The sequence below is a fragment of the Acanthochromis polyacanthus genome, chromosome 9 (genome assembly GCF_021347895.1).
Source record: "Acanthochromis polyacanthus isolate Apoly-LR-REF ecotype Palm Island chromosome 9, KAUST_Apoly_ChrSc, whole genome shotgun sequence".
NCBI lineage: Eukaryota > Metazoa > Chordata > Actinopteri > Pomacentridae > Acanthochromis > Acanthochromis polyacanthus.
Window position 1 is genome coordinate 10,205,810 of NC_067121.1, and position 24,168 is coordinate 10,229,977.

A 24,168-nucleotide genomic window follows, 5' to 3' on the forward strand; every position below is an offset into this window, starting at 1 on the left:
ATATTATATATAAATGGACTGATTGGGTTTTACTTTCAGATTTCTGTAGTTAAAGAGTGAGCAATATCACATAGTTACATCTACTAATGTTTAACTTTTGCATTGTATTAAGTCCTATTTCCTATTCTCGTACATTGCAAATCAGGGTGACAGTGTAGTTATTATTAGGAAGGTCATCCTTAACAGGGTAAATCTATGATACAGAACCAGTTCCTCATAAAAAAATAAAAAATCACAAATCACAGTCCTGAATACAACTCGTATATGAGAAGCTGTTTGGACTTTGAGTGTCTCTTACAGTTGTGTCGGTCTTCAGGGAGCAGAGTTTAGCTGCAGGACGTTTTCCAGCCTCGACTATGGTCATATTACAACTCCGTGAAAAATTTTATCCCGGCATAGTGAGCAACAAAAAAATTGAATTTTCTGTGGAGCGCATTATCAACAAAAAGATAAAAACACTTCAAGCTCCAGCAAAAGATTAAATTTAAGGCGGACAGAGAACAAATGTTTGTAATACTGGTCTGCAGCGATGCCGCTTGAAATCCTCTGCTTCCTGGACCAGCATTTTTCTAAAGAGAAACTTGGAGTTTATCAGGTTATGTGTTATCGTGTATAAAGGTTGTGCGCTCTCCTTTTTTATTCATGTGAGTTGAAAGGTCCTGGATATCTCTTTGCTGTAAATGGAAAGGGAAACTCCAGTCTCTTTGTACTAGAACTTCTACTCCGGATGGTTTAAGATCAATCAAACAAGCCGTGACAGGAGATCTTCCTCACCCCATCCTACTTTTCTGACTTACTGCATAATTGGAATCTGTCAGCTTTTTTTTTTTTTAACTCCCCAGTGACCCCCAATTACACTGTCCTCTGAAGACTTAAAGCCCTGCTGCAATGCTTGTCTTCACAACTTCAGGAAAGGAGAGAAACTCTTCTCTTAGTTAGTCAAAGAAAACCTAGAAGCCCTTGTGTTTTAGCCCTTCAGGAAAGCCGAGTGTCTGAGAGGCAGAGGGAAGATTGAGAGCATCAAATTATCTACAGAGAAGTTTTTTTTAAAGAGCACTCGTCTTCTAACGTCTCCTGAGGGAGGAAGGCTGTAAAGTAAAACTAAGTAGATGCAGCGACTGCAGCTCTTGTGGTTAGTGGAGGTGTGAAGAGGCTGCACACACACAGGAAAAGAAAACCAAAAGAAGGCCTCACTGTAGTTCCTCTGCACCTTATACAAAACTTGGATATCAGCAGTAAGGAAATGTAGTCTCTTATCTCCTTTACCTGTGTTGGCCATTAATGTGATTGCTGTTTTTAGGAACAAACAGCGGAGTGCCTTACAACTTTACATATCCAGTAATGTTCAGTTAATTGAAGTTAATTTTCTATCTCTGCCTTCAGTGGACAAACTGGTGTGGTTTTTATTAGTTTTGCACTGAAACTGGAGGTGTGTGTGTGTGTGTGTGTGTGTGTGTGTGTGTGTGTGTGGGGGGGGGGGTAGTTGGCCTCAATCGTAAGAGGAGAAATAGTCCAAATAACTAGCTTGGAAGATCCAAACTGAATCTCCATGTAATCTCCTATCTCCATGTTAGGAGATACAGGAGAGTCAGTTTGGCATTGTGCGAATTGAATCGCGTTTCCCTCCCGGGACAGTTTGGTACGACCAATCATAGCACGGGAGGCGGGAGTTAATGCTGCGTCATCTTCAGCACCTGGATTACCCATAAAGATGATGCCGGAGGAGGAGGAGGAGGAGGAGGGGGGCCAAAGCGAATCTTTTTGTGGTCTCTTGGCATTTTGGATGGCGTTAGTCGTTGCCTCTTTTCACTTGACGTTTCCGACGATGAGGAGGCAGTGGATGACGCGTTACTTTCGGCTTCTTGCCATTGTTTGTACAGAGGAAAATCCCGTTCCAAACGTGTGAGTAAATTTAAGCAACTTTTACACATACGCACCGACTTGGTTTGGCTCCGATTTAAAGTTATTCCTAACACCGCTAATCGTTCGGAAGGAGTCTTTTGTTGCGTAGCCTTTTCAAAAATAAGTGTTGTACTTGAGAGTACCCCATGTATTCGCAGATTTTTGTGACAAAAACGGCAGTAATCATTCACCACGACGCTTTCTCGGCTGCATGCCATTGTTGTTTGGACTACATGGACTTCAAGGCCGATTTGTTTGTGCGTCACATCCGTGTTACGCTGATTGGTTCTTTCTCGTTCAAGCTGCATTCGTTAGCCCCTCCTTTTTGAAATCGTCTCCTGTCATCACAATGCCAGACTGCCTTTATTTGTATTTATATTAATACATAAATAAAGTCAGTCTGGATTTTCCAGGCAACCAAATAACTCTACTATCTATTTTTAATACATTATACATAAAGTAACACTGAAACCATGAGACACATCAGTTAGAATTTTCAGGTCACTCACTCAGTGCTCTTTACTCTTCATAGTTTGTTTTTTTAGCTTATTGTTCTTGTATTCTCCACTGACTCTATATTAAAGACATGCATAGCTTCCATCCCTGAAAAGTAAAGCCAAAACAGAAGTGCCTTAAAACTGCATTCTTTCCGATAGCCAGCAGGGGGCGACTACACTGGGTGCAAAGAGAAGTCTAGTTGTATAGAAGTCTATGAGAAAATGACGCTGCTTTTCACTTGATGTGTTCCCTCAGTAAACATGTTCCCAGTAACTTTGTGGTTTTAATCACTAGTTTCAAGACTTTTGAATACAGCATGGTGTTCATTTTGTAATTTATTATCTCTTTTAGAATAAAATAGGCAATGACGCAGGGCATGAATGGCAGGTCTCTAACATATTATCCTGCATTTTGTCCTCAAATTCTTATTCATGGCTAAATACCAAACTCAAGGCTTCAAAATGGTACTCCACAAAGTAGTAGGTGACATTATGGTCGCTATATACATCTTTTATACACAGCCTACAATCTTCTCCTCATTTAGAGATGCCTTTTTATATGCAGTCTGTCTGCATATGGTGGAAAAATGTTGACCTTTTCCTTGAAAAATTGTCTAATAAACATTTTTGTGAGGTTGAAAAAGTGCTCCACATATTGTCATTAGTGGTACAGAAACTGTTGTGTGTTTTTTGAAAGACTTCCTCATTGTATTGTTACTTTATCCTCTTGATGAACAAGACGTGATCATAAAAACAATGAATAATGAAAGCAGTAAAAATGGGAGGAGATTGGGGTGGAGGGACGGGTATACAGTCTGACCAAGTTTTGCATTCTATCCACCATCAGGTTGTTTTAACTGTTTATCACCTGTCCTGACTTATTGAAAGCTCGACCATTTTTCTTTTTCAATACAGAAAATAATACTCATGATCATTGGACTCGAGTGAAAAATGCTTAAATATGTTGTTCTGGCAAAATCAACTCTTTCAAGCAATGCTGTTTTTTTATGAGTCCCTAGTGTCTGATTCAGTTTAATATCCCACATTTAAATACATTTCTCTTAGATGTGTGGATGTTGTCAATATGTGCGTGTTTCTTTTGCCTAAATGAAAGAGACAAATAACCTTTCTGTGGATATGTGTTGATGTTTTCAATTAGGAGGCAAATATATTCAAATCATTAACTGCAGCTGGCGGATTAGTAGATATTTTATTATACATATATTCCCCTGGAGCCATTAGTACGTGTGATGTTGCCTGCAGCATTCCCTCTGAATCTGCATATTTCTGGCATTATGATTCACAGCGAGTGTTTTGGATTTCGGCAGCGGTTGATCTGGAGCCTGGCGGATGTCTTGCTCCTCAGCTGTTTGTTTCAAGTCTCTGTCGGCATTTGTACCGGTTAAACCTGGTGGTTTTCAAAGATGAAGAGATTTTAAATGTTGCCTCATCGTTGTTTTGATCACTTCATCCGGTTGATGTGTCTCCTGCACAGGCACTCACATCGCTGCTCAGCGTGACGAGCCTTTTTTTTTTAAAAAAAAGGGAGGATGATTTGTTCTCTCCTTTCAAAGACTGCGGTGGATTAGTGTAATGCAGAGCAGTGTGCGCATTGGATGCTGCTTGTGTGGGCTGCTCCCTGTACATATGCATTAATGTGCATTTATGAATCCTCTGAGGATGACAGGTCTTTTGACACCAACGTAGAAAAGCTGTGATTAAACTCCCATCTCGCTGGAGTACTGCGTTATTCTTCAGCCCAAAATGCATTTTCTTATGGTGTGGTTTCGCCTTTATAGTGCAGAGTAAAGGCTTTTGTTGTGCTGATTATAGTTCTGATATAGACAGATGGGATCCACGTTTGACTGATCTGATCATTGTTGGAAGATAAAAATCAGATGGTGCGTCGTGCTTAAAGGGCAGCTTGACAGTTATAGGCTGAAATTCAAATAAATACACTCAATTGCACAACTTCTCCACATCTCAAAGCAACTTGCTTTATTCTCACATCATCAAGACTTCAGTCGGTGTGTTCAGAGTGACATTGCCTTGTAATTTGGGAGGACTCAACAGGAAAGTTTGTCTGGTTCTGTTCAAAATACACCAACAGCACCTCTAAAACTCACATTAAGTTAGACGCAACATGTGATTTCCATATTGAGGTGGAATCTGTGGTCGCTTCCTCTGTTAGTAGCACATATCTGCATGCAAACTCTCTGTAGATGGTGGAAAAATATTCATCTTGTCCTGGAGAACCTTGTGAGGTAAACATTTTCCTAATAACTTTATCGTTTTAATCACTAGTTTCAAGCCTTGTGAATATAGTATGATGTTGTTTGTTTTAAATTTTTAAATAGAGCCGTTAGGGCTGGACCCGAATATCCCGAATATCCGAATATTCGTTCCCTACGACGGTATCCAGATATTAATATATCCGAATATTCGCCGCCCCCCCGGTCGGACGTTACCGGGCGGAAAGAATATTCGGCGTTATTGTCTTCCCTCCGCCTTCGGCCCACATCGGCTCATATCGGCTCATCCCGTCGTGTGATCACATAAACATATACACATACCGGGCTTTGTAAAAGTTCTGTTACACTTGTTGAGACATTCACGAAAATGAACACAAAGATTTTTGAGTGCAATAACATAAAACTTTTGGGTGGCCACATTTCTGATTAATATTATCATTAACACATATATTGAAATATTTGGAAAATAAAAAAAATATCTTATTGCACCAAAAAATCTTTGTGTTCATTTTGCTTGCATTTTGCAAGTGTAACAGAACTTTTGCAAAGCCCGGTATGTCTATGTGATCACCCCTCCTCCCCCCAGACGAAAATACGAATATTCGGAGCTTGTCTCTTCCCTTCGGCCCATTTCGGCTCATCCCGCCGTGTTCGGCTCATCTCGGCTCATCCATTCGTGGTTGTTACCACCACCCGAATATCCGGGTAGCTGCCAACTCTGACATCACGCTTCACTTCGTTGCATAAACACAAGACAAGATGCCGAAGACCTCCACTGTTTGGGAATTCTTCAGTTTAACTGAAGACAAAATGAAGGCAGTGTGCAAAATTTGCAACCCCAACCCCCCCGCCCCAATCCAAAATGGTGACCAGGAAGTAGCAATATCTGGACTTCATTTTCTCGGTGTTGAAACCAACGGGTGACGTCACGGTTAGTTTACACCTGGGCGGAACGAACATTCTTTAATAGCGTCCGAATATCCGGAGACCAGAAACCACTATTCGGGCCAACCCTAAAAGCCGGATATACGAACATTTTATTCTGCATTGCGTCGTCATTACGTCCGGTTTCAAAAAAATCAAGACGGCGAGGCCCAAATGTCAAACTCAAAGCATTAGAATGATACTCTGCAAACCAGTGAGTGACATCATGGTTACTCCATCCATATTTAATATACAGTTTACAATCTTTTCCTTGTTTAGAGATGCATTTCTACATGTACACCCTCTCCAAATGGTGGAAAAAAGTTGACCTTATGCTGGTTTATCTGGTCATATTAACATTTCTGGGAAGCAAATACAACCCCCAATACAAACAGTAGAGGCCAAAGCACTGACCCGTCCATCAAAATCCCCAGATCTCGATGTGATTGAGCATCTACAGGTTCCGCTGTAATAAGCCCCAACCTGCAACCCTCATGATCTAAAGGATTTCCTTTAAATATCATGGTACCAGACACTACAGGACACCTTGATGGACCAATCAAGGTGTCCTGTAGGTGTATCAGTGCCCCAATAGTTCAGAGCTGTTTCAGGAGCACAAGGGAGGTTGTTGCAATGTTCTGTTGTCAGTTGTTTTTGATAAAAATCACTGCTTGTCATTCACATTTCGATATGTATTTTTTAACTTGTGCGTTATTTCCTGGTCAAAGTGGGGAAACAAATGAAGAACCGGAGCATTGTGCTGCGTATTGGACTATTTATTTATTTTTGTATTCATGCAAGTTTGATCACAGCCGGGCAAATGCAAACACAGATGTTGCATGCAGAGGAGCTGGTAAACAGATTTAGTTTGGTCTAAGGCAGCAGTAAAACAAGAGCTCGGGTTTGGGCTGGAGATAGAAAACTCGAGGCTGGTAGCTGGGAATGTGGAACTGAAGCTGTGCCAAGCAGAGCAGGGGGGAAATGGAGAGGGGAGCCAGGCAGAGAGGAGGGATCCAAGGAGCTGGAAGCCAAAGTTAGTTGATGAGGGGGAATGAAGAGGAAGGAGGCCTGGAAGCAGGAGGTTGAGTCATCCAAAGAACTGAGGACTCGGGGAAACAGGAGTTAGTTTAAACAGAATTACTGACGGGACTGTAGAAGATCAGATGATGGCTGGAAGCGTGACTGATGGCATGAGGAGAGTCAACATTCTGGTAGAACGGAGCTTTTGAATCAGGCTTGATGACTGTGATGTAGTGCAGCTGGTGAAGCTCTCAGGCTGCAGGCTACCTGACTGCACTGCTGCAACAAAGCACAAGAGAGACTTTGCTGCAGGCCAAGAAGGGTTGGAGGAAGAAGCTGACAGGTTTCAGCGCTGTGCCACACTTCCACATGAAGTTCATACACCTCCAACTTTCTAAGAAAAGTCTACACTTCCTGCTTCAGCCCTTTCATCCATATTTTGTGTTATTTCTTTGCCTTTCCTGATAAGAGAGAAAGTTCCAGTCAAAATTTGCACGTTGTCCAGTGTTTGCATGGATAATCCATGCAAATCTTCTTTTACCAACATATTTGTAGACGGCATCACTTGATTTTTAGCCCAAAAATATGCAAAATCATTCCCTTGGTGGTGTCAGTTTTTATGCCTGAACAAACTGCATTAACTCCCTGACAGGGATCTGCAGCTGTACTGTAGGTGGGACAGTAGGTAGGTGGTGCCATATGCTGGTCTGAAGCCTGATCACATTTTCTCATCTTGTGCTATTAATTATGTGTCAAAGCAATGCTAATTAAACCAGGAGAGGAGCGCTCCTGCCATGTCCTTACCTTCAGGGTATTAGTTAGCGCAGTACACTGCTCTGAATTTCAATTAATCAATTAACAAGTCGGGCCACAGGCAGCTTTTGAACAGATACTGGCTCCTGTTGAATAATTCATCCATTTTAATCAGCTTGTTCTATCTATCAAGGCCAGAATATAAATCTAACATGTGTGTGTGTAAAGCAAATGGAGAAGGAGAAAAAGGGTGTAGAAGCATTACTGTATTTTGTAGGTGACTGTTCATCTTTAGGGCTGCTGCTTGTTGTCTCTGATTCCTTAATGAGATCATTATTTTTGTTTTTCTCAATTTTCCAGTCTAGTAACCACAGCGGTGAAGGTTGCCTGTCGTTTAGTTAGGTGAACCGTTAACTCTGTATAGCAATCTTCTTTTAAACCTTGATAGGAATAGATTGCAAAATGAGAGGCTTCTCTTTAACATGATCAACGTCACATTAAGACAATGTTCACACATGATCACACCAACAATTTAAGCTCTCACAGTTATGTAGATTTCAGTGAAATCACTGCAAATCTTCCACTTTGGCAAATATTTGGTCACAAATTTGACATTGTTCCTTTTTGAGGGATAAAAAGATGTTGAGTACAAAAGAGACAAAAAATTTGGACCTGCAGAAAAGAGGAGTTTAATGGCTTGCAGAGTCAATACTACAAATATGTCTTTAGATAAAGTGCATATACTGTTGTTAACAAGCCTGTTAACTATAGGGAGAATGAAAGGAGGTTGATGACCATCTGTGACCAAACAGACCTCACATGCTGCCTAAGCAACAAGTTCAAGGCAGTCAAGACAGTTAAATTACATTTAAACTTAGAAGAAGAAATGATATGTTTCCCAGCAATTATTTGCATGAGTGTGTCCCCTGAACTCTGATGTTTTTTTATTGTGACTCTATTATTATTGTTGTCTCAGAAATGTTACATCAACACTAGTTGAACAAATTGTCTAAAACCAGACAAATTCTCTGGTGTATTGTTAGCGCCAACATGGCAGGAGTCTCGCTTTGTCAGCCCATTTTGTGGCACATAATGGTCTGACAGCACCACACCATCACTCTGCTGTAGAGGAAAGAAAGGCTCTGGCTTGTTTGTGTTTCTTTAAACCAATCACAGTTGTTTTGGGTGGAGGTAAGTAAAGGATGCTGCTTCAGTATTTCCTCAGAATAGAGTTTTATGAGTTGTTCTGGTGGAACATTTGCACTCAACACAATATGATTAAAATGGACAATCCCCAGGTCTGGTCGACTGCACGATCCCAATCCTCTGCAAAACTTTAAATTTTAAAAAGATGGTAATTAAATTGTAACAAAAGACAGCAAAAGGGAAGGAAACAGGCACTTGAAATGAGCAACCAATGGCAGACTTGTACCTGCAGCCTACATACAGACTGATGTGGCAACAGTTAACATTGTCATGACAATGCTATCAGTGATTTTGAATTGAGCCACATTGAAACCACAGTCACCTTTGGATAACCTTGCCAGCAAGTTGATTTCTCGCGATATTTGTGAGTTCACAAATCTCTCAAGAAACCATCTTGCTCCGCTCCTGCCTTCACTTTTTGTACAGCACCAAGTAGGTTCGGGCCAATCACGCAGCAGTATTCGTGTGTGGGGCGGGATATCCGGGTGTGACGACAACACCAACCTCCAGTAGATCAAAACAAACATGGCAACGGAGGACAACGATCGTGTAGATGCTGCTATTAAGTCAGTTTTAGCTGAATCTCGTATCGCTTCTTTGAAGGAAGAACAACGAGAGGCGCTTTGCGCATTTCTGGATGGTAAAGATGTTTGTGCTTTTTTACCTACGGGTTTTGGTAAGAGTTTAATCTACCAATTGGCTCCGCTCGTTGTGAAGATCCCGTGATTGGCTAAAAACAAACCTGTCAGAGGCGGGACATACTGTTGCATTGTCCAATCCGTGCCTCTTTCCTCCGAATGGATTTACATGGAGCGGTCCCAGATTGATATTGTGGAGTACTATCAAATACTACACAATTATTAATCTGGCTATTGCCAGGTTAACCTTTGGACTGGATGACTGTGAATGCCAGGAACAAAAAATAAGAGAAACATTACACCTTATAACATCTTATATTCATAACACGAGTTATGTTCTGTGTCTGGATTTTTCTGACTCACCGACGTTTTCTGTGGGCATACGTCTGCCGCTGGTTGGTAATGTCAGCGGGTTTTCTCTTCTACTTCCACTCTGTGTTACAGTTTTCAAAATTAACTTTACTACAGGAAACAACAAGAACGTCTGGGCAGCAACCAACCACTCTGAAAATTTAAAGGATTGCTGTTTGTCCAGATGCAAACTGACATCTGGAGAAGTCTGTCTCGAATCTGTTGTGATGAGGCCACTGAGAAGATGAAGTCCCAAGACAAAGGTTATATCCAGAAGAAGGCTAAGGTGTTGCTTTATATTTTAAAGTCATAACTTCTCGTAGAGCTGGAATGTTTAATGGCTTACTCAGTAAATTTGTTAATCAATTAACTGTAGAGGTGATTTTTCAAGTCAGAAAAACTGTTGATAATCCTCTTTTGTATCACTGTAGATTGATTATCTTCGCATTCTGAACTATTCATTGGACAAATCTGATGACATCAGTCTGGGCTTTCAGTGGAATTTTTTGACTACTTTGCAAAACTTTACTTGGCAATGAAAACAACCGCTAGTTTCGTCTCTAATTTCTTGGGTTTCTGGGAAGCAACAGCTGAAATTAAACAGGTTAAACAGCTATAAATGTGGATTTGCTCCTTCTAGTTACATATTGACGGGCACTCCTGCTCTCTGCACAGACCCAGGTTGTGATTTTTTTTCTGTTAGTAGAAGCTTGTTTTATGCAAAAAAAAAAACAACAACAAAAACAAAACTATTTACTATTTCCAGACTACACCCAGACTCAGCCTCTTTGGGTCAAACTGGAAGTAGAAGTTGTGCGGATTAGTGGAATGAGCGTTGACATTTTCTGCTTGAGGATGATTGTTAGTGCTCCGCTGCAAAAACAACCATCGCCGGAGCCTCATTATCCTGCTTACAGCGACGTGCTCTGAACGGCTAAACGAGTCGGCTCGGCTCAGACTGAGCAGCGCTGAACTCTGGGTTTGTGGGGCTTATAGAGCTCTGAAGTGCAGGACCTTCTGTTTGCTGAGGTGATGGATGGAGTTCATCGGTATTCAGGGTCTCCGGCTCTGTCACGGACTCTGTGGGCATTTTGTTATTCTGTAAAATAGTAAAGAAGTGGACAATGCAGGTGAATGAGTCTCCCTGTCTCTCCAGTGCCAAGTATTAGTGTGCCTGTCATGTCAGCGGTGATTAATTGTGCTTGACAGTGCCAAGGTTTCAGCACTCGAGAGATTTTTTCTCAATCTTTTGAGACTTTTTACTGCTGTAAGAATCACAGTTTATTCACCCCGGATGATAAAAGTGACACTGCGGATGGATGGATGAGCTGCAGGAGGGAAGTTTGCCTTTTTTACGCCGTCTAAATCCTCCTCAGGTACCAGAAACGATTAAACTTTGATTTGATGGGTGGATATTTTATTGATATGAAAAGTATTGTCCCATCGCTCATGTGTCATCATAATGGTTTCCTGAGTTGTGCATTACGCCGGGACTTTCCTACTTTTATTATCAGCACCTCAGGCAGAAAGAGAAAGCTTTTCTGGCCAGAATTAGATCCATATTTTCTCCTATACTTCCTCTTATAGACTTAAAAGTTCTGCCTCTGCGTCCTGAATCGCCTCCTCTTCAATATCTATCTGTGCTTTCTCAGAGGGGCTCGTATCTTAAAGCAAAACAGCTCTGATTTCCCCAGTGTCATTCTCCATAACGGGCCCTCTAATGTGATAGAAATGTGCTCTCCCCGCTGCTGTTAAGTGTTTTAATGCTCTGACACCTTTAACTTCTCACTCCTGGATGTCTAAAAAAAAAAAGGCAATTGTCAGGAGAAAAGTGTTTAGTGCGAAGCGGCACAAAGAAAAGAGGTTTGTGTTGGAGGAAGATGCAGCAGTTTAATATTCAGGAAAGCTCTCCGTCCAGCACAGCCAGGGTCAGTGTTGAGGTTCATTGGTTGCAGAGGCCAGCAGGTATTCAACATTTAGCTCCGTTTTCCTCTGAGCTGTCTGTGTTTGTGCTCCACTGGTCACACTGTCAGGGACGCAGCTTCTTAAATGCCAAAGCTTCGCTGGAGAAAAGTGGCCCAGTGTTTTTAAACTCCGCCGCTCTCTCTGCTGAGTGTCACCTCACCACACATTTTCTCCGCAGGGATTACGGCACTCGGCGTTGGAGAGCCGTCCCTCTCATTTCACCTCTTCAGACGACTGCAATTCAGCCGCTTTTCACACTGAGAGCTCGCCCACCGCCCACAGTAACAAGTGTCTGTCAGGGCAAGGCCTGCAGGAATAAAGACTATCAGAGGAGCTTCAGACGACCACAGAGCTGGAGGCTTCTGATGATTGTTGAGGAGCTTTTAGAACAGTGGAATTAAATATGTATGAACCTTCAAACTACAACTTATCATGTGTTTGATTATAAAGTGTAGGATATCTGTACTGTACAGGAGAATGTTTAATGATAACTGCTGGAACAAACTGTCCTGACCACACTTCAGTCAATACCAGATAATTTCAGAATCAAAGAGAAACTTCTCAGAGTCACTGAGGCTAACCTCGAGGCTGTCTGGTTTCTGGTTATTGTCCAGCTGAACAGAATGGAAATTGATAGAAATATTCACAGACTCATATTCACATCAAGCAGATTCCTGTTACTGTGACTAAAGAGCTTGTTTGTAAAAGTGAAAAATTATGTTTTTGGCATCAACTAGCAGGACAGATGGAGTTTCCCCCCCCCAAAGTAATAGAGTCTAATTAAACAAATGGTATCAATACCAAATCAAAGATTGCCAATTACCTTAGGAGTTTTATTTCACCGTGTTAGATTTGATGATTGGATAAAAGAAAAGGGGTAGAAGAGTCGAAGAATTATAGCTTCTTTCAGCCCATTGTTTTTGCTTTACAGCCCACGATTTTAATGTTTGATGCAGTCTCACCAACCCATGCGACAATGTTTTTAATCAGCTTCTAACCATAATTTATTTGCCTGTTTACATGTTTTACAGTTTCTTCCTGTTTTGTTAAATTATAGATATCTAACAAAGCCACAGAGGAAAGGTGTCAATTTAAACATTACTTACAAAAACTGGCCCAACCAGTAAAGAATATATTTAAAAAAATTAAATCAAAACTTTGTGAAGCTCATAATTTGTTCTTTGACGACATTTGACTAATAATGACCAAAGGAAAAAAAGAAATTGCCTGGATTTAAATGTATGAAAAACACTGTTATTTTAAAGATATTTGCTGCTATTCGACAGAAAGAAATATGCATATTAAGGATGGAAGACTGAAAACTTGCAAATGTTATCTTGTACAATCATATAATAAAGGTTTAATTTACATGTTAACCAAAACTGTAAATGTAATGTTCTTTCAGAAATCTGTACAAATAGTAATTTGTTGTTTGCAGTATTTGGCTGTAAATTGCACTTTAAAAATGTAGTTACATCTGCAGTTCTTTATTTTTATTTTACAGATATTTGCTGTTATTTCACAGAAAAAATGTGCATATTAAGAAACAAACAGTTACATTTTAATATTATTAAATAGATATGTCTCGTAAAATCGCAGAAAAAACTATTTACATATTGACAATACAAACGCAAACAAACAAAACAGGCCGAAACTGTCTAAACAGTGCACATTAAAAATTTCTGTTATTATTATTATTTTTTTACATATGGCAATTTGTACAGTTTGGCCGTAACATTACTCTGGTTTACTATGTATAATCAGCTATAAAATATATTTTCTTTTTTTTTAAATGATCTATTTATTTTACAGTGCATCAATACTAAACCACAGACAGTTGAAGATATAGATTAACTGGTGAATTGTGTCCAATAAAAATACAAGTGGTAATGAGAAACGGTGACTGAGAATCTGTAGGAAATGACAAACATTCAGGCTTTCATGAGGAGGAAGAGAGGAGAACAAGGATGCAGTAATTATAAGCCTAAATTTCCTCCTGCAGTGGTTCACCAAGCTGCAGTACTCAAACCGTAATCTTTCTCTGAGCCAAGTCCAATTCAGCTGCTTGCACTGCAGACGTCCTGCACATGTTTTCACTCGAGCACATCTGGTTGAACATATACGCTGTCTAACAGCTCATGCATTGTTGTACAATTTTCCCTCAAGTCCCAAACCCAAGCACACATTGTTACACTGCAAGCCTCCTCACACACACACACACACACACACACACACACACACACACACACACACACACACACACACACACACACACACACACACACACACACACACATATTTTCCATCTATAAAGACAGCGATTGTGGGTGCAGGCCTGGATGCTGCTGCTTCTTTTTGACACAGCTTTGAGAGGCACTGACAAATTAAATCATCATGCAGATACTCACATATGTAGGTGAGGACAAATACTGTATTTAGGTATTTACTGGGGGATTGTGAAAAGAAATCATTTTCAAAATGTGATGAAGTATTTAAGAAATATGCATTTGATTCCCTTGTTCATCTCAATTCATTGTATTATCTCAGTTCGTCTAAACGTGGTTGTTCTTTTCACGAATTACCGCTGAAGATTAGGAATGTATGGTTGTTTCTGAATCTGTGTCATTTAATCATTTTAGCAGAGTGGTATTCCTCTATAACAAATAAAATTATCAAAAAACGATGGCAGATGAAGACTCGTGCTGTTGAGATGAAGTGCTCCAATGTTGACAGAGTAATCGAAGCTAACGCCTTGTTGTCGGAGTGGTGGGCTCAGATCGGACTGCAGCGTGAATCACAGTAATTGGCTCTTGTCTCAGCGGTGGAGAACAACATCCATTAGCGGAGAGGCTTCTGATGGAGGCAGCGCTAGTTTGGCTTAGGCTTACAGTCTGCTGCTTGTGAGGAAAACTGTGAATATTAATGAAGCTTATGTTGACAAATCTCTGTGTGATGCAGTTTCACCGTGCAGATCGCAATCTCATCAAACATATGTTTGTTTCTATTCTTTGTGTTTATGATTTATTGTATTTTTTCTACATGCCTGCAGCTGTGGTGCCTTAATTAACAGGAACTCATGCTCAAACCTTTGAAACTTAAAGCAGTTTCTGGGTGTGTTTACTTCTGTTGCATTTTTACCCACTGTTGGCTCATTTTTCACTGCAATATAAAGTCCTGCACCTCCATGGACATAGCACAGTAGCCACCACCATGCTTCACATCATGATGCTGCCACCACCATGCTTCACATCGTGACGCTTCCATCTACCATCCACCAATACGATGTTCCTAGTGCAGCCAGTCATCCAAAAACCAAATGTGTGAAGCATGTAAAGGTTTCCTCTGACAACACGGATTCATTTTCATCAGTATCAAGCCTGTAATGAGTCAGTCAGGACGCCATTCATCTCCTCAACACGACATGATTACAGTATTCATTTATCCGTCGAGGCAGAAATAAGCCATTCACTCATCCAACTGAACATTATTACACCGCTCATTCATCTAAATATGGTGCCATTACAGCTGAAAGACCTGTTTCCACCTGGGGAACATTAAACCTGCTTCCGACTGAATAGACTTCACTTGGCCACTTATGTGTAACATTCAATAGGAATGACAGGCTGCTATCCTGAGGAACTCTTTATTTTTGACCTTTTGCTTGCCTGTGTGTTATCTATTGGTGCTAAATGCCTTGTGCTCTGACTGGATGAACTCTAAAATGCACAGTGGTCAAGCTGAAAGCAAAACAAGGTTTCTTTGGTGCAGAAAAGGTGATAATTTGCAGATACAATGCAGCTTTCCTCCAGTTGTTTTGAACAATCTAACTGTTTTTCATTCAGGCTAAGAGACGGAGAATAATCCATCTCCAGCAGCGCCTGATATTGTGAGATCGTCAGTGTTGATCTCTGCTCTGTGAACCGCTCCGCAGTGTTTTTCACTTTGCAGAAGAGTTTTGGGTTCTGTTATTCAGCCTCTTTTAAGATTTAGATTTTTTTTTTCACAGAGCGCCTGGAGCATAATGTCAAATGCTTGTTCTCACTTATCCAACATTAAACTCTCAGCTAATAAGACTCCGCTTGTCCTTTCACACGGAGCAGCATTTAATTGAGGCTAAATAATGTGAAGCTGCTCTAATTTATTTTTAATCTGAACACAGATTTCTGCAACTTTTCTGTGTGAATGCCTGATAGGAAACACTGACAACCTAACCTTCATATGTATCTCTACTTGTTCGTAACCTTCAGCTATTATACCCCGTGTAATCCATTAATATTTTTCATCTCTCAACTCTCTGGTATTCTTCAGGATATTTATATTGAAGAAAATTGAAGAATTGTTTAATCTAGAAAGCGCATATGATAGAGGCTTCTGAATGTTGTGACTAATGCTGTAAAATAGTAAATAATAACTTCTGATAAGTTTCAGCATCTGAAAGAGGAAACAGACCTACCATAGCTGATCTCCTCTTGCAGGTTATTCCAGAGCTGAGTTCTCCAAAGGCTTGATTTTCTCTAGTTTTTAGCTTTGATTTAGGGTTTACTAACATTTACTTGCCAAAGGATCTCAAGCAGCATTCAGACATTTCTCTAAAACTGCAGGGTTTAGAAGGCAACAGCTTTGCAACTAAAGATGCATCTTCAGGCTGCTGATGTGGAGGAATTAGGTGTTGCACCATTCATGAATCAGATCAATGAAAAGCTGAACTAGAGCATGAAAATGACAGCTTTCAAAACGTGTGTATCAGAATCTCATTTGGTAGTTTTTCAGGACAAAGTTCCAACTTGGAATGCCAGAAAATCTCACAGTTGGTCACCACAAAGTTAGCTTTAAGCTGCTGTTACTTCAGCTGCCAATATTACCACGAGTGAATGGATTCTCTAAATTATCAGTTTGTCTCGAATTGAAACTATTTCAAGCTAAAAACGCCAACAAATACACCAGCAATGCCTCAGAGAGAAAGCTACAGTTTGGTGCATGTAAAAATTATTTCAATAATTAAAAAAAAAAACATTTTAGAAGTTCTGTCATCTATAAATGTAAATGGTATTATGGTATTAATTTGGCTTTTTGGCAAGAATTTATATATATGTATATATAAAAAAAACTAAATACTCCAAGTCAAAGTGAAAACAGATGTCTATAAGTTGAGTTAAATAAAATGTTAAATGGACTATCTTAGGACCTTGATAGAAATTTATTTGTAGAAATAAATTTCAATTATAACGTGATTGAAATTTATGGCATAAGTGGTCACCCCTTTTAAAGTCACTCTTTTAAACAATACTCCCTACTGCAAAGCATGGTGGCGGCAGCATCATGATGTGAAGCATGGTGGCGGCAGCGTCATGATGTGAAGCATGGTGGTGACAGCATCATGATGTGAAGCATGGTGGCGGCAGCATCATGATGTGCAGCATGGTGGCAGGAACATCATGACGTGAAGCATGGTGGTGACAGCATCATGATGTGTGGACGGTTTCTCAGCAGCAGGCCCTGGAAGGCTTGTAAAGGTAGAGGGTAGAATGAATACAGAACACAAGAATACAAGAAAGGGGCAAAACTGAAGTGTCGAAACGTGCAGTGCTGACTGAGGTGCTGTAATTAAGTCCATCTACTAACACTAACCTGAATGGGGTGAATACTTGTGCAGTTGCTCATATCCTTTTTTATGTTTTTAATTAACTGACTTTACTTTGTAGAAATCTGTTCACTTTGGCATGAAAGAGTCATTTTATTTGTTCATCCTTGTCAAAGGCCAAAGTATATTGAGCATGATTCAATGTTGAAAAGCAGTGAAAGAGGTGCCGAATACATTTTATAGTGAGCATACTACCAGAGCTACAGTGATCTGACCGTAGTCATAAAGTTGCAAAATAGGACACAACATGATCATCATGCACAGTCCATTTCTCTGATTTCCATTTTGTCTGCAGTACTGAACATTTTGAAAAGAACAACCCTTTCTGGTCAAGAGAATGGTCATCATGTGTGCAGCATCATCATATATGGATCATTTTTGTGCATTTTTGTAAATGCCCATTTTATTTTTTGTAGTTATTTGAAGCCGCTGAATTTAGAAAAGACTGCTTTCTCTGAACATTTTATTGGAATTTGTAACCATATCTGTTTTTTTTTCTGCTTTCTCATTGGTTGACAGAGGTATGTGATAGCCCGCTGGTGTCCAATCTGCAGCCATCATCCTTCAGAAGCTCTTCCCAGCTGTCCAGCAGCCACGCACCAGGCTTCGCCAAACTCAACAGGAGAGATGGTGAGGAGAAGTTTCTGCTCCCAATAGAACTGTATTGTGCAAAATGCTGTGTTTATTGAGTTGAACCTTAGCTCTGGTGGTGTTTTTAGCTGGAACATTAGACAATGTATTAGACAGTGTAGTGCTTTATGACCCGATGCTGTGACTTTGCAGGCTTCGACAGGTAGTAAAAGGACTCTCACTTTTTTAAAAAAGTCAAGTCCAAATGGATTCAAACACAATCCCTGTTCATCTGTCTGCTTGTCTCTGCATTTACTGATGATTTTTACAGGGACAAGCGCAATATGTAGCTTGAAGCAATGCTTTATACCACAGCATTTATGTAACCTGGCAATAGCCAGATTAATAATTGTGTAGTATTTGATAGTACTCCACAATATCAATTTGGGACCGCTCCATGTAAATCCGTTTGGAGGAAAGAGGCACGGATTGGACAATGCAACAGTATGTCCCGCCTCTGACAGGTTTGTTTTTAGCCAATTGCGGGATCTTCACAACGAGCGGAGCCAATTGGTAGATTAAACTGTTACCGAAACCCGTAGGTAAAAAAGCACAAACATCTTTACCATCCAGAAATGCGCAAAGAGCCTCTCGTTGTTCTTCCTTCAAAGAAGCGATACGAGATTCGGCTAAAACTGACTTAATAGCAGCATCTACACGATCGTTGTCCTCCAATGCTATGTTTGTTTTGATCTACTGGCGCTTGGTGTCGTCTAGAGTGCTGTCGTCTTCACACCCGGATATCCCGCCCCACGCATGAATACTGCTGCGTGATTGGCCCGTGCCAACTTGGCTCTGTCCAAACAGTGAATGCGGGAGCGGTGCAAGATGCTTTCTTGAGAGATTTGTGAACTCACAAATATCGCGAGAAATCAACTTGCTGGCAAGGTTAGCATTTATGACCAAAGCTGGTTTGCAATGCCTGTCCTTAGAGGAGCCTTTAGACTTGATATCATACAACAACTAAATACCTTAAACGACAGCACAAACTCCGCGGTACATATAAACAGCACTAAAAACTTGTGAAAAATTGTCCAGGAGAAGTTTCATATTGTGGTAAGTACACGGATTGTAATGCAGCTGCTTATATTTGTTGTCAAGTTAGCCTATGATGAAGGCGCTTCTATGCTGTGATTATTCAATCAGCAGGTTTTACTTGCCACCAACAGTGCATGCAGTAAGTATGTCAAGCTGACTGCAGCCACCTCTGCTGGGCCTCAAACTTTAAACATTTATAAACTGTAAATATTTAAATTCGAGGATGTTATTAAATGTTAAATTTCCCCCCACTTTGAATGAAATTTTTGAATTTGAAATAAAAAGAGACAGGCCTAGTTAATGTATCTGATCAGAGTCGTGTACAAAATGCTCTTCTGCTTCTTTCCACAAAGGTGACAAACATTGCATTCCATTTAATGATCAGTGGTATCTGAAGTGGCCTAAATATATGTGTGACATGCTATAAAATGAAGAAAAAAGGTAGATTTGAACAGAGGATGTTATACTGTATATGCCTTGTCCACCAGAATGCCCCCACACTTCTATGTTATTCAGTATGAATTGTTATGAAAATTCCTTTTAAACCTATAAACTTTGAAAGGTAGTTGAAAGATTCTTATTTTTCTTATTTTGTGTGCCTGAAAAACTAGTGGGATTTTTTTTACTAAAGCTTCAAACAGAATGCAGCTAAATGTGGATTAAGGTTGATGCAAATTATCTCAGTTTTTCAGTGTGTGCTGCTTTGTTAATGGGGAATTGTGCTTCTTTATTGCTGTGGAGTTGCTCTGCTACAGTGGAGCTCAGTGGATGAAAAACTTTCGTGAACCTCAGGACACAAAGCACAAAGCATTGAAACAGATTTTTTTTTTATAGGATTCTCTCAGATAAACACACAAGTCACCGGTGGCTAGTTTAGAAGTAGACAGAGGATCAGAATTATTTCTGGGAAGACAAGACAAAAAAAAAGGAAAAACCTTCAAAAATTGCTCGTCTTTATTCTCCATAGGTGCAGTTTGTATTGGAGGCTTTGTACAAGGAGGATAAATGCGAATGCTGTTTGTTCGTCCTGCATGGAAACCCAGCAGGGAGTCTTGTGTTGGATGCTGATGTGAGGCTTTGACAAAACGAAGAATGTGATTTGTTGTGGAGCTTTCTGCAGGGAACAAGCTTCGCTGCTTTATCCTGACATCAAAGCTCAGAATCAGCTGGGAGGGTGAGACAGGTTTAATCTGGATCTGAATGATTTCTACCACCTGGGAAAGTAAAGGAAGCCGAGCATGAAGACATTTATCAGTCTGCCAGTGTGCTGTCTTTGTTTGCTTACACATGAACAACAACGAAAAGCTGCTTCACGTTTAGCAAGTTTCGCATCTTTTAGAAGGACGTGACATGATTGCTCAACATGGACAGAATATCTAAGAAAAATACACAAGATACACTTGATATGGATCTGTTTGTATATTGTAGATGATTTTATATAACAGTAGGAAAAGCACAGGTGTAAATGATTGAGTATTGGCTGAAATCAGTTTACCTGCTTCAGTTTCGTGCTCGCTGGGTCACACATGTCATGACTTCCTCGGATAAGCAAAACTATTATTAATGTCATAAACACTGTGCTGCCTGCACCACTGATGGATGTCAAATGCCTGTTTTCCACCGTAGCTCTCGTTTTTGCTGGTCTGATGTCACTGACTTTCGGCTGATTTGCAAATGGAGTCTGCAGGGGGCAAAGTGTAATCAGGGCAGTTTGGAGTTTTTATGGCTGCACTTGCATGAATGCACACTGGAACCAGGATGAGGCGGATTGAAGAAGTGTACATTTTTATGCAAATTGTAGATATATTCTCAGCAGAAATGATTTTAGCTCCTGCCTCTTTCAGAAGTAGTTTTTTTAAAAAATCAGTTATGATGCTTAAAGCTGCACGACTCAATATTTTCACAGTAACAATGGACCAAAAAAATCATATTTGTTGTGAAAGGTGTTGCTCAAACTAAAGAAAAAGAGACAAAGAGACAGAGATAATTCACACCAAGAGTTGTAGTTCAACTCATCTTTTATCTTTTAACATTTTAGCATCCTTTGTGTTGGTTTTGCCACCTGCAACTTTCATGGATTGATTAAAGAATGGGTTCATTGAGGACATCCCTAAGAGGACCAAAGAGGTCAGGAGGCCTTAGATGAAACAAGAGAAAACAACCACAAAAATAAAATGCAAAATCATTATAAAGACACACAAAATGTCTATAATACCAGGGAAAATACCACACAGGTATGAATTAGAAACAGAAGAAGCACAAAACAACCACAATGAGATAAAATGACTTTAGAATGACTCCAAATGAAGAGACTATAAAGATTTTTTTTATGGAGAGATGAAACCTTTTGCTTGTGCTCACAAAGGGACCCAAAGCTCTTCCAGAGCAGGTCTTTCCATGTGGCTGCATTCTGGTATCTATTCCTGGTTAACAGGAGTTACAACTGCAGTTTCAATGGCCATCACCAGTCAAATCTAGTAAAAGCCGCTTAAAAAGTGTTTCAATTTTTGCCCAAAAATATGATTTAAAAAGTATTTTCCCCACAGGTATACCTCTACTATACTGGATGTTTTCTGCTTATCTGCTGTAATAAAGCAAAGAATTGTCACCATGTGTCATACAGCAGCCACGTTTAGCAATTTTCTGCCATAGATTTCCATTCGGGATTCTTTAAATGGTGAGTTAATGTCCTTATTAACCCTCCTATTCCAACACGGTCTCACGGGGATTCGTGAAACTGTCACGTCAGTTTTTGTTTCGGTTTCGTGCGCACCAACACGACACGGTCTCACGGGGATTCGTGAAACTGTCACGTCAGTTTTTGTTTCGGTTTCGTGCGCACCAACACGATGTCGTCATGTTTTTCGTACCGCTCACCACGAGCGAAACCCGCTGTGGTAATCACATCTGAAAGTGGTTTATACCGGCGGATTCATGACGATCTAAGCTGTCCAGTGGTGGCCGCCGCTGCGGCCGCCACTGCGGCCGCCGGACATTCTTTAAATTCCTATGCAAATTCGGCGGATTCATGACGATCTAAGCTGTCCATCGGCGTTTGCGGCTGCCGCCGCGGCCGCTGCTGCGGCCGCCGGACATCCGGCCACTGCAGCGGCCAGATCACATCTGGAAGTGGTTTATACCGGCGGATTCATGACGATTTAAGCTGTCCATCGGCGTTTGCGGCCGCCGCTGCGGCCGCCGCTGCGGCCGCCACTGCGGCCGCCGCTGCGGCCGGATGTCTGGCGGCCGCAATGGCGGCGGCGGCGGCGGCCGCAAACGCCGATGGACAGCTTAGATCGTCATGAATCCGCCGGTATAAACCACTTTCAGATGTGATTACCACAGCGGGTTTCGCTCGTGGTGAGCTGCACGAAAAACATGACGACATCGTGTTGGTGCGCACGAAACCGAAACAAAAACTGACGTGACAGTTTCACGAATCCCCGTGAGACCGGGCTGCCTATTCAGGCCTCTGCCCAACTCACTGCTCTCTACTTCGTTCCAGCCATTTTCCATAAAGAAAAAAATACACTTTATAGATTCTAGGCAGGTAAATTGAGAAAGTTAGCAACTTGCTGGTAAATATAGTGGAGCATTTAGCAGCTAAAGAATGAGTTGGTGGAAACCATTCACTTCACCTTAGACGTCTGTAGAAACTCCACTGACTGGATTTTCAAAGTAGAAATTGCCAACAAAAATCAGACTGAACCTTATTTTACTGACTTTAGACTGAAGTAGCTACCAGCACTGAATATTTTGGGCATTTTTCTGACTTGTTTATCCCTTACGGGGTGCCATACTACATTTGATCTCAAAATTAGCCTAAACAATCGCACTTATTGGATGTTTAAATCAGTGGAAAGCTGATTTAACACTGAACAGAGGACTCAAAACACATTTGCCAGGTTGCCAAAAACTGACTCCAGTTGATGCTAAGGTGGCTTTATATCTGCTCGATGTCTTTGTAGGCAGCTGTTGGCCACAGCATCACAACTGCAACGACTGTATAGGACGATGAATAAATATCAAGAATGCTGCTTTAAACTCACCACCTTGAGCCTCAGGTCTTGTATTATGATAACACGTTCTTTCTTTTTATTCTACTATAATTAGAGCAGTGATTAGTGGTTGGGATGTAATAAATGGCCATCATACCACAGATGGCATTAAAGCTTCACCTGTCTTTTCACAGCTGTACTTTTCAGATCCAGCTCTCGTCACATTTCCTTCCCAGCTGTATTAACGCAGCAAAGCCAGTGCAATCCCAGCTGTTTGCTGAGGAAATCAATGAACATATGAACTCGTCCGTCTCATTTGCAACTGCTCCCGCTGCTGCTAATACTCTGCCTCCTCCAGTTGTTCTCAGAGGAACAGATTCACTTTCAGTTCATTTACTCACTAAATGAACAGTTATCAGAGCTCCGTAATACCACTGACAAAATAAATGCATGTAATAATAAATGTGGGCTTTTGGTCTCAAAATGTTAGTTTTTTAGTTCATAGTACAGCCTCATATAAAATGAAGTTATGAATCTCCTAACCAGCATTGGAAACAGCTGATGCTAAAGGATTCTGACCCCTCTGGTGAAAATTAAGTGATTTATTATCTTTTTTTTTTACCTCGTAATAATATCAGTATGTCTGTTTTGTTTTTTGTTTTTTTAATATTTCAGATGACAAATCATTGGCGAAATATCCAGTCAACACCAGGGCTGAGTATTTCTACCTGAAACTGCAACATATCAATAAAAGACTCAAAAACATTAATTCAGACTGTCAGGGTTTATAGGTAGTAAGCCTAAGAAACTAAACATTCATCTTGCAGGACAAAGCTTTCCACATCATTATTCTTCAGAAACAGTTTCCAGTTCAGGACTACGTAGATCTGTGCATTCAAGAGTAAACACAGATTTACATTTAAGCCATTTTAAGACAGGAAAGGATTGTTTTTGTGAAAACAACTTGTATATTTGTTGCTTTGATTCACAGATTTTCATTTTGAGGCATTTAGTCAACTACTGCAGAGGGACTTTAAATGGTTGTAGCTGATCATATTCAGTATTCTCCCCCTTAAGGTGAATGACTCTGTTTATTTAGTACCAATCATTTACTAGTTCAAAGAGAAGAATTTAATAAATTATGCAAAATACATTAGGAAAAGCACATAGCTGTGTTGTAAACTCTATAGCCATTGGAAATCATTGGGTTGTAACCCCCAGAGATTTGCAGTAAGAGTACTAAAATGAGGTAAAATGAAATAAGTCATGTCCTCCTGACTAATAATCTCACTTTAAATCTGGTTCTTAGTTAGCCTAGCCGTGCTAGACCCAGATCTGAAGACGCAAGGGTCT

The 24,168-nt window shown here is 40.5% G+C and overlaps 1 protein-coding gene across 1 annotated transcript in view; it reads left to right on the forward strand.

Moving 5' to 3' along the window:
- Positions 1-24,168, forward strand: part of LOC110953195 (contactin-associated protein-like 4) — a 180,053-nt gene that overhangs the window by 28,192 nt on the left and 127,693 nt on the right. Inside the window, exon 2 of the mRNA XM_051952983.1 lies at positions 17,669-17,779. Coding sequence (XP_051808943.1) covers positions 17,669-17,779 — 111 coding nt within the window. The remainder of the gene's footprint in view (positions 1-17,668; positions 17,780-24,168) is intronic.